A 10,879-nucleotide genomic window follows, 5' to 3' on the forward strand; every position below is an offset into this window, starting at 1 on the left:
TTTGGAAACTTAAGATACAAACAGTACTACTTTATAGATTTGGATTATTATTACAAAACATACTGTAACCACTTCAGCCCCTATATACATTTCGGCCTTTTGAAAATAGCAGATCTACAAGCTCACAATGTGTCGCGATGTGACGCATTGTGAGCTTGTAGATCTGCTAATTTCAAAATATTAGTCTACATTTTATACATTTGAAAACTTGTGAAATATGGGAATTTACATTTATCCCTCCTTACGCTTATGGTCTCCTGGATAGATGTTTTTTCGGGACAATTATGAGCTTTTACCTTCAATCCTTTTGTTACATATTGGAGCTATGAAACGTTAAAAGATGGTGATTTTTATAGATGTTTTTAAGATTTTTCCACTGTACCTGCCGAAAGGCTACCATCCCAAACCATTAAAGTACTGTATGTAGTTTAATGTGTAGCATTGTGTGTATGTTGTGTGTATAGCTTTGTCGTAGATGCTGTGTGGTTTGCACGGAAACGTACACAATTTACAAAGTGCAGCGATGACGGTGCCTTCACCTCCTTCCTGTTTGTACAACCAATAGGAAGTGGCTCAAAGGTCAGGGACGCAAAGGTCACGAGATCCTTGAACGGTATACGTAACATTACATAACAAGAGGAAATCAGGGTGTAACTCGGAAACCCCAGTCTACACTATAAAAGTGTTGTACTGTATTAACTCTGGGAGTGTACAAATGGACCCGTAAGGGTCCATTTGGTTCCATTTGCACTCTCTCAGAGTTACAGGCCCATAAGGGTCCATTTGGTTCTATTTGTACACTCTAAAGCCCCTTACACACCGGGGGCGAATTTTTCATGCGAATAATAGTTTTGTTTTTTTAAACCTTACAAAGTCAATGCAAGCTTACATGGAGCAAAAAAGCGAAGCGAAAAAGCGTCTTTTAATTATTCGGAACGAGTCCGAATTTTGCATATATTTGCATATTCGCCGGTGTGTAATGACCTTTAGAGTTACAGACCAATAAGGGTCCATTTGGTTCCATTTGTACACTCTTAGAGTTACAGACCCATAAGGGTCCAATTTGGTTCCATTTGTACACTCTTAGAGTTACAGACCCATAAGGGTCCATTTGGTTCTATTTGTACACTCTTAGAGTTACAGACCCATAAGGGTCCAATTTGGTTCCATTTGTACACTCTCTGGGTTACAGACCCATAAGGGTCCAATTTGGTTCCTATATGAACTCTGTTTTTTGGGTTTAAATTCAGAACCCCTTCAAGGACCCCTGCGGGGGGTCCCCACACAGACCCCTACGTTGAGAACCAACAGTTTTTAGAGGCTAAAAATAGCAACAATTTACACCAAAGAATATCAGTGTCACATCCTCTGGGAAACGGCGTGAAGTGGGCAGGTGAGAAGGTAAAAGAAAAGATCTGCTTGTGTGGAAATAACAGGTATTAAGCAGATTAAGTGGGTTTCAAATGGCACCGATTTGGGCAAAACAAAAACGTTTGTGTCATTTGGTTAATGATTGAGGGGGGGGGGGGTGCGGGCTTACGGAGCGAGAGAGAGAGAGAGAGAGAGAGAGAGAGAGAGAGAGAGAGAGAGAGAGAGAGAGAGAGAGAGAGAGAGAGAGAGAGAGAGAGAGAGAGAGAGAGAGAGAGAGACCCTTGAATCATCTGGAAGAGTTTTGTTTAAAGTAGCAGCCGAGGGAGGGGGGGGGGGGGGGGTGCTTGGGTAAATCAGGGGTTCCCAAACTGTTTCAGATCAATTTGGTGTCTCCCCCGGGAATCCAAAACGGGGCCCTTACAAAATTACATTATTATATTAATAACGTAACAAAAACACAACAACAGTGAAAATAGCTGATGAGACGCATTGTGAGCTTGTATTATGTTATTTAGTCTGTTTCATAAAAGTTTAGTTTTTTTTGTTGTTGAAAAGTTCAAAAAGTATTTGAATCGTTTTTGTTTGTTTTGATTCAATCCTTTTTTGCCTTTTTTTTAACCCTTTAAGGCCGGGAAGGGAACGCATCTATCATTTTAAGATGTCTTTGGCTATTCAAAAAGCTCATAGCGTGGACAGAATAGTTATTTTCATGGATCACTGTTTGTGTAAACAAACAAAAGCCAGAACACAATAAACGTATCTTAACAGTCATGCTTTCAATAAACCAAATTGAAAGCATGAGCGCGTGCGCGTGTGCATGCGCGTCTGTGTGTGTGTGTGTGTGTGTGTGTGTGTGTGTGTGTGTGTGTGTGTGTGTGTGTGTGTGTGTGTGTGTGTGTGTGTGTGTGTGTGTGTGTGTGTGTGTGTGTGTGTGTGTGTGTGTGTGTGTGTGTGTGTGGTTGCGGCCATAAAAGCCTGGCTCGTGGCTCCCTCTAGTGCTTTTTCTACAGAATTGCTGGTTGGGTGGTAAAAACAAGCGCGCTTTCTTCAATCATCCTGGTTCTCCAATCGTACTGTAACATATATATATATATTCAAACTAAAGATTTGCACACATTTTCACGATTAAAAAAAAATAAATAGCAGATCTACAAACTCGTAGCGCGGCACTATGAGCTTGTAGATCTGCTATTTTTGAATAGCCCAAAGAAATCTTACAATGACAGAGATGCGTTCCCGGTCGTAATGGGTTAAGTACAGGAAATGCCAAAAACAGGGAAATATTAACTTAAAGGAGAATTTTGGACTAAAGTTTTCTTACCTTTTCTATGACGTTATGATATCTTAGGATGAATGGTACAGTAGAAAATTTTCATAACTCCACCCCTGAGCCGCCACAGCTTAAAAGGTGCGCGGATAGGCCTTAGGTTAGATCACATATTTTAATAGCTTTAAAAAAAAAAAAATTGGTGAGATCTGACGTTCATAGTGACAGAACACTATGCAACCAAAAAAAAAAAAAAAAAAAAACAGAAGTCTCGCTAGACGAGATTGAAATCTCGAGATTTCAATCTCGTCTAGCGAGACTTCTGTTTTTTTTTTTTTCTTTTTTTTTTTTGGGACAGTGTTCTGTCACTATGAACGTCAGATCTAAAAAAATAAATAAAAAAAAAAGCTATTAAAATATGTGATCTAACCTAAGGCCTATCCGCGCACCTTTTAAGCTGTGGCGGCTCAGGGGTGGAGTTATGACATTTTTCTACTGTACCATTCATCCTAAGATATCATAACGTCATAGAAAAGGTAAGAAAACTTTAGTCCAAAATTCTCCTTTAACACGGGTGGCCCCGGGAAAATGCTTCTGTGGCCCCAAAAAATGGGTCCCAACCCGACGTTTGGGAAACAGTGGCATATAAATCATCTGGAAGAGTTTAGTGTGTAAAAGTATCAGCCCGGTGGGTGGGGGGGCAGGGGATGGGAGCAGGGGGGAGGGGAAAGGGGGGCCCTCGTATCTGAGGCCCCCGGTCCTGCAGCCTAGCGCTTGTCCAGGAGGGATTTGTTTGGTTTTGAACCAGTCCAAACAGTGAGGAGAAGACGGACCGCTACCCCCCCCCCGCCCCCCTCCACCACAGTAACTAAGTACATTTACTTGAGTAAATGTGCTATTTCCGAGGTACTTTTGACTATATTTCTGTATATTTGTACTACTTCACTATAAATGTTTGAAAACGTTAGTAGGTTATTTTGCAGATTTAGATTATTAATACAAAACTTACATTAACCATTTAAAAGCCCTATATGTTATACTTAGGCTATTCAAAAATAGCTTTTCTACAAGCTCAACGTGTGGCATCGTGACATGTTGTGAGCTTGTACATTTTTTGTTTTTTTTATCTTTTTTTTGTTGTGTTTTTTTTTACATTGTGGTACTTTTACTTAAGTAAAACAAATCAGAGTACATCTCCCACCACTGCTCTCGTTCCCTGTAGCCGGACCCCCCCGCCCCCCCCCCATCTACCCCCCCCCCACAAACCCGGGGGGGGGGGTAGATGGCTTCTATGTTCTGTCAGATTTAGACACATGTTCTCTCACACACACACACACACACACACACACACACACACACACACACACACACACACACACACACACACACACACACACACACACACACACTCACTCAGCACAGGGGGGGGGGGGCATTTCCCCCTCTAATGTAAACACACACTCTTTGCCCCGTCCCTCTTCAAAAGGAATGCGTTCCACTTTGCTTAATTCCACCTACAGTGTCTCTTGGTTCTTCAGTCAGTCGTACAAACTCATCCTACTCCAATAATCATAACTCATATATATAGTACAATTAGGCCTCACTGACTCATTTCTTCCACGGATGCACCCACGGACGGCTAAAAGGGTTCCATTATTTTTTTTAAACCTATAAGTGAGGTTTGGAATTTTTTACAATTATCTTGGGCAGTGAAACCGCCCCTATAAGTGAGGTTTGGACATTTGTACAATTATCCTGCGCTGTGATTGGCCAATCACAATCTATTCAGGACTGTGATTGGCCAGTGTCACATGACACATGTGCATAGCCCTATATAAGAAACCATAACTTTAAAAAAAACATTAATTTGTTTTTTTAAAGTTATGGTTTCGTCCATCATAAAGAGTGTTTCAATAAATGTATTTATCTTTTGTACATGATTGGTTGACTCCATTCAGTATAGTGATTAGCTAGCAAGACACCGCCCACTTCACACAGGGTGTGATTTTTACCCTCTTAGAGTGAAATTAACATTGAGGATTTTTTACAGTCTAGATTGGGAGATGCAGAGATAATCGTTTTCAGGTCCGTAACACTAAACTATTACTGGAACCCCTCGCTATAAAATCCTCAGTGCTTATTTAACTCTGAGAAGAATAGCAGATCTACAAGCTCTGTGCACCGCGCTACGAGCTTGCAGATCTGCGATATTTTTTAATTGTGAACATGTGTGCATAATATATTTTTTAAAGCGATACATTTTAACTCAAATCTTTGCTTCTGGGGATTCTACAAATGTCTTCTAAATCCGAACAGATAATTGTTTTTGCTATATATCAGTGGTTCTCAAACTGTTTCATGTCAAGGACACCCAAAATTGTATGTATTTGGCCGCTGACCCCCATCTGAAAATATTTTGTTCCACGGACCCACAGAAGCAAAGATTTGAGTTACAAATGTATATACATATTCAAAGATTTGCACACATTTTCACGACTTTAAAAAAAAGAGCTTGTAGATCTAAAAAAATTTAATAGCCAAAGAAATCTAAAGTGACACAGATGCGTTCCCGGTCTTATTGGGTTAAGAATAGACTGAGAAGAGATGTAATGCGGAAAGAGATTGTTTTAGATTGTGTATAATGTGTGTCAGTTTATTATATTTGTCATGAGTTCTGCCTGTTTCATTTATTTTATTGTCTCCGCCAGGCCGAAAGGCATGGCGAGAGAGTATGTTTTGCACCCTGTCCGTCCGTGTGTCCGTCCTTCTGTCTGTGACCAGCTGAATTGGTACACAGTATCTCTATAGTCATGTGATCAACACAGATCTGTCCGATTTCCCATATTCCATCCTGATTGCCTAAGATTGGCTTCCAAAGTTTGCAAGATTGGTTTGTTTTGAACAAAATGCCTCAAATCATGAACACAGCATGCAATTTCAGTGACATTTTGCACGCATATTCCCACTAGGCCGAGGAAGAAATGCCACACTATTCACATTGGCCTGTTATAGCGTCACCCACAGGTCTAATTTAGCAAAACACGTTTTTGGAAAACAATGCCTCAAATCATGAATGCAGTGTCTGATTGACGTGAAAGGCCTAAGAATAAATGGCACCCTTTTCACATTGGCCTATTATAGAGCCACCAGGAGGCCACAATAACCTACCTGACCTGGCGGAGACCTGTGCTCCGAGGAGCACTTTTTCTGGTTGTTTCTTAATTTGGTTTAAATTCAGTTTATTGTGTTGTTTCTGGTTATCGTTGCTATGTTGATACGATGCTCTGTATCCCCCGTTTTCCCAGTATTCGCAGTATTTTCAGTACTTTTACTTCTACTCCACTACATCTCAGAAGAAAATATTGTACTTTTACTCCACTACAATTATTTGAAAACTTTTAGTTACTAGTTACTTTGCAGATATACATTATTTTACTATGAAACAAACATTAGCCCTATTTTATACATAGGCTATTTGAAAATAGCCGATCTACAAGCTCACAACGCGCCACGATGCGACGCGTTGTGAGCTTGTAGATCTTCTATTTTCCAACATTTTAGTACTTTTACTTTTGGTACTTTACGTATATTTTGATGCCAATACTTTTGTACTTTTACTCTACTTACTTTACATTTTGAACACAGGCCTTTTACTTGTAACAGAGTACTTCTACATTGTGGTATTGCTACTTTTACATAACCCTTTAAGACCTGGAACGCATATGTGTCATTTTAACTCTTTAAGACCTGAGAACGCATCTGTGTGTCATTTTTAGATTTCGTTGGGCTATTCAAAAATAGCAGATATACAAGCTCATAGCGCGGCACCGAGTGCCGCGCTATGAGCTTGTAGATCTGCTATTTTTGAAAAATCGTGAAAAATGTTGTGCAAATCTTTGAATATATATATATATATTTAAAGCGAGCATTTCTAGCTAAAATGTTATTGCTTCTGGGGATTCTACAAATGTCTTCTAAATCAGTTTAAAACAGTTTTCTGGAACACTTATGTTGCTATAATATTAATGTCAGTTTCAAGGAGCCCCACAACGATATGTATTTGGCTGCGGACCCCCATCTAAAAAAAGGTTTGCTCTTGGGTCCTGCTCTACCATGCGTGTCACACCGTGACAGTGTCATTATGTACCATTATGGACCCAGCGGAGCGCGGTACGGGCGGAGGAGTCCCCTGTCCGCCTGGCCTGGAAGGCTGCCTCGACCAGTCAGGGGAGCCGGGTGCTCCAGTCAGGGGAGCCGGGTGGCGGTGGATACGATCCGCGCGTGGGGGCGGCTCCTCCGGAGCTTCCGACTTGGGGGCCCAGCCTGGTGCCCGAGGTGTCGTCCTCCTCCTTCGGCGGGCCCCCAGGGGAGAGGGCTCGTACCCGTCCTCCGTCCCGCGGGGGAGCTCGCCGCCAGGGGTCGCCTCTGGGCAACCGTCGTCCTCTCTCTCTCCCGCAAGAGAGCTCGTGGCCATCGTCGGAGGCAGTGGTGGAAAAAGTACTCCAATTCTTTACTTAAGTAAAAGTACCAATACTGCAATATAGAAATACTCTGTTACAAGTAAAAGTCCAGAATTCAAAATGTACTTGAGTAAAAGTACAAAAGTATTGGCATCAAAATGTACTTAAAGTACCAAAATAGCCGATCTACAAGCTCACAACGCGTCGCGATGCGACGCGTTGTGAGCTTGTAGATCTGCTATTTTCAAATAGCCTAGGTATAAAATAGGGTTAAAGTGTTTAACTCATTCACTGCCACAATTATTGCTGGCCGCGTTTGCCCACTGCCAGAGATTTTTCATTTAAAAAAAAAAGTACTCAGGAGCCGAGATACAGAATTTTTAAGTTTTAAGTTAACAAGGAAGTGGATGGGAGTGTAGATCTTTAAACAATCATATCTCCTTGGTCTTTGGGTCAAATTTGAAAAAAAAAAAAAAAAAAAAAAAAAAAAAAAAATTTTTGAAGAAAAAAAAAATTACGTTTTTTACGTCAGTGGCAGGATTGGTAAACGGGACAAATTACGTTTTTTACGTCAGTGGCAGTGAATGAGTTGTATGTTTTATAATATAATAATTTATATCTGCAAAGTAACTAGTAACTAAAGTTTTCAAATAATTGTAGTGGAGTAAAAGTACAATATTTGCCTCTGAGATGTAGTGGAGTAGAAGTAAAAGTACTGGAAATTGGAAATGCTCAAGTAAAGTACAAATACCTCAAAATTGTACTTAAGTACAGTACTTAAGTAAATGTACTTAGTTACTTTCCACCACTGCCGAGGTGTCGTCCTCCTCCTTCGGCGGGCCCCCAGGGGAGAGGGCTCGTACCCCGTCCTCCGTCCCGCGGGGGGAGCTCGCCGCCAGGGGTCGCCTCTGGGCAACCGTCGTCCTCTCTCTCTCCCGCAAAGAGAGCTCTCGTGGCCATCGTCGGAGGTCGTCGTCGGGGAAAAGCCGTCGCCTCCCCCGCGAGAGGGAGAGAGACCGTCGCCGGATGGCCGCTTCTGTCGATCACCGTCCCTCTCCCTCGTCCGGGAGCTCGCCGTGAGAGGTCCCCGGGGGCGCGCCGTCTGGATCGGGCGGTGGAGGCCCGTCGTCAGTCCCCGGCCAGGGCGAGACCTCGCCACTGATCCTGCTCCTTCTCCTGTGCCATTACCTCCTGGACTGCCCCGTGCGCCCCAGTTAGCTTGCTTAAGTTAAGTTTTGGTTTTGTTTCTTGGTTTTGTTCGTGTTCTGCCGTGTTTTTTGTGGTTCATCGTTGTCGCCTTGTTTTTTCCCTCCTTTCGTCTCCTTCTTTCCTGTCCTTCCTTCAGCTCCTCCTTCGACCCCGGGTCGGCGGCCGCTGAACGCCGGGCGGGCCTGCCGAGACGTCTGGACCTGGACGGGCGCTGCCAGATTCCAGGTGTGGTGTCCGGGCCCCTCCCTGTTGGTCGGCGTTCTCGGCAGAGAGCCGCTCGTGGTCGTTTTTCCCGGTCGGCGCTGTCCGGGGCCTCTTCTTTTCCTAGACCTGGTTGCTTGTTTCTCTCACAGAATCTGGCAACACTGTCCCTGCCCCGTGCGAGTTGGTGGCTGCCTGGGGGGTCCTGTCGGGCCGGATCCCAGGCGGCTGTCTTGGCCTTGAACCGTTCCTCTCAGTCCCCGGCCTGCTTGCGCCCTCTGCGCCGGCGTGCGCAGAGCCCTGGCAGCCCGTTTGCTCATCTTGGGAGTGAGTGAGAATGCGTAGGTGCTGCATGTGCAGGCGGATATTTTCAAGCATTTTAGTACTTTTACTTTTGGTGCTTTAAGTACATTTTGATACCAATACTTTTGTACTTTTACTCAAGTAAATTTAGAATTCCGGACTTTTACTTGTAACAGAGTACATTGTATCTTTTGTAAGTTTGCACAAATGTCCACGATTAAAAAAAAAATTGCAGATCTACAAGCTCATTGCGTGGCACAAAGTAGCACATGAGCTTTTATATCTGAAGTTTTCCCGGTTTCAATGGGTTAAAGTCAAACGTTTGACATTTGGTCAAATCCGTCCCAAAAAAGTCACCCGTGTGTGTGTGTGTGTGGGTACGCACGTGCGCGCGCACGCGTGTGTGTGTGTAAATGACAATTCCTTGTTTTGTCAAGTGCATAATATCTATGCAACACACAGACACACACAATCGAACATGCGTGTGGTGGCCCGTAGAAGTAATCAGTTGTAATAGGTGTGCCGTTTGCCATCTTGGGAGTGAGAATGCGTTGTTGTTGCTGCACGTGGCTGGTAGCGGGCCTCCGGGTGCAGGCGGTGCCAGTAGTCCAGCATCTCGGTGGGCGTGACGTGGTGAGAGGTGACCAGGCGGCTGTACCTGTCCCTGTCAAAGGGCCTCAGTCCCCCGCTGAGGAACAGGTACTTGTTTGGCGGCGGCGTGATCCGGATCCCCAGCCTGTCCAGGCACATCCCCACGTAAACGTCTTCCATGCTGAGGAGATGGACGCTCAGAGAGGCTCCGTAGATCTCCGTCGCCAAGTCTCCGGAGAACACGTAACCCGTTCCGGAGCAGTACTCCGGGTACGTCTCGCTGGGATACTCGTCTTTGGACACGTACCACTTGCTGTATTGGTCTCGGAGCGGCGTCGGTCCCTGATAGAGCCTACCCGTGAAGACCTTCTTCCTGGGCTTCACTTCGGGTCTGAGCAGCTCGTGGACGAGGTACTCGGTGTTGACGAAAACGTCGCTGTCGGTCTTCATGACGTAGCCGGCCCGCGGGCAATGCCTGGCCACCCAGTTCAGGCCCATCAGGGTCTTCAGGGTCAGGTTGCGATAGGTATCCATAAAGTCCTGCTGGAGGATATCGCCGTGCCTCAGACTCTCTGACTCCAAGGCCCTCTGCTGCTGCAACCGGCGTCCCGGCGGCTCGCCGCCCTCCTCCTCCTCCTCCTCCTTCTTCCCCAGCAGGAACAGCCGCACGACCCGCCGGCCCGGAGCCCCCGGGCTCTCGTGGCCCCACGTCCGCCGTATGGCGTCGCGGCGCTCCACCTGATGAGCCTCCACTGTTATGAGCAGCACCAGGAACGGCGGCGGCTCGCCCTCTGGGCATTTGTTCGCCTGGTTAAGGATGTAGGGGAAAGGCCCGGCGGGCAGCGTGACACTCGGCCAGCTTTGGCTGACATTATTGGCTGCTGCCAGAGACGAGTTCTCCTCCAGACCGGCGTTCCCAATCCAGCCGCTTATATTGTAGTCAGGCACTCTTGGCGTGTCCACGGGATACTTTTCTCCGTGGTCCACGTGAGGATTTTCTATCCTCTGGAGTCCTGGCCACCATTCCCGATGATAGGCCACCAAGGCGAGGATCCCGAGCAGACACAGGAGCACGGCGATGAGGATGTGCGCAAGGCGGTGGTTTCTTCTCCAGCAGTGCAACATGGCGGTCTGGCCTGGCTGCCAACTCGGACCGCAAGAAGGTTCCTCACGTTGTTGAACACGGTCACAGATCTTCATAAACGCTCTTGACGAGGGTGTGTTGTTTGAAAGCGGTCACAGGTCTTTATAAACGCTCTTGACGAGGGTGTGTTGTTTGAAAGCGGTCACAGATCTTCATAAACGCTCTTGACGAGGGTGTGTTGTTTGAAAGCGGTCACAGGTCTTTATAAACGCTCTTGACGAGGGTGTGTTGTCATCCGCCACGACATCACCTTGAGTCGACCATATAAGGGCCGCAACAATCGATTATGTTCGTGGCAATTAATTACTCAGTGGTGGAAAAAGTACTGAATTC

The 10,879-nt window shown here is 45.3% G+C and overlaps 1 protein-coding gene across 1 annotated transcript; it reads right to left on the reverse strand.

The window, feature by feature from the left end:
- Positions 1-9,315: 9,315 nt before the first annotated feature.
- Positions 9,316-10,527, reverse strand: LOC308074080 (beta-1,3-galactosyltransferase 5-like; the record flags this gene model as incomplete). Its single annotated transcript, XM_080413414.1, has 1 exon — positions 9,316-10,527. One exon carries the CDS (start codon positions 10,525-10,527, stop codon positions 9,316-9,318), a length of 1,212 nt encoding a protein of 403 aa, XP_080269540.1.
- Positions 10,528-10,879: the final 352 nt, after the last annotated feature.

The sequence above is a fragment of the Gymnoscopelus braueri genome (assembly GCF_963280865.1).
Source record: "Gymnoscopelus braueri genome assembly, chromosome: 19".
NCBI classification, from domain to species: Eukaryota; Metazoa; Chordata; class Actinopteri; order Myctophiformes; family Myctophidae; genus Gymnoscopelus; species Gymnoscopelus braueri.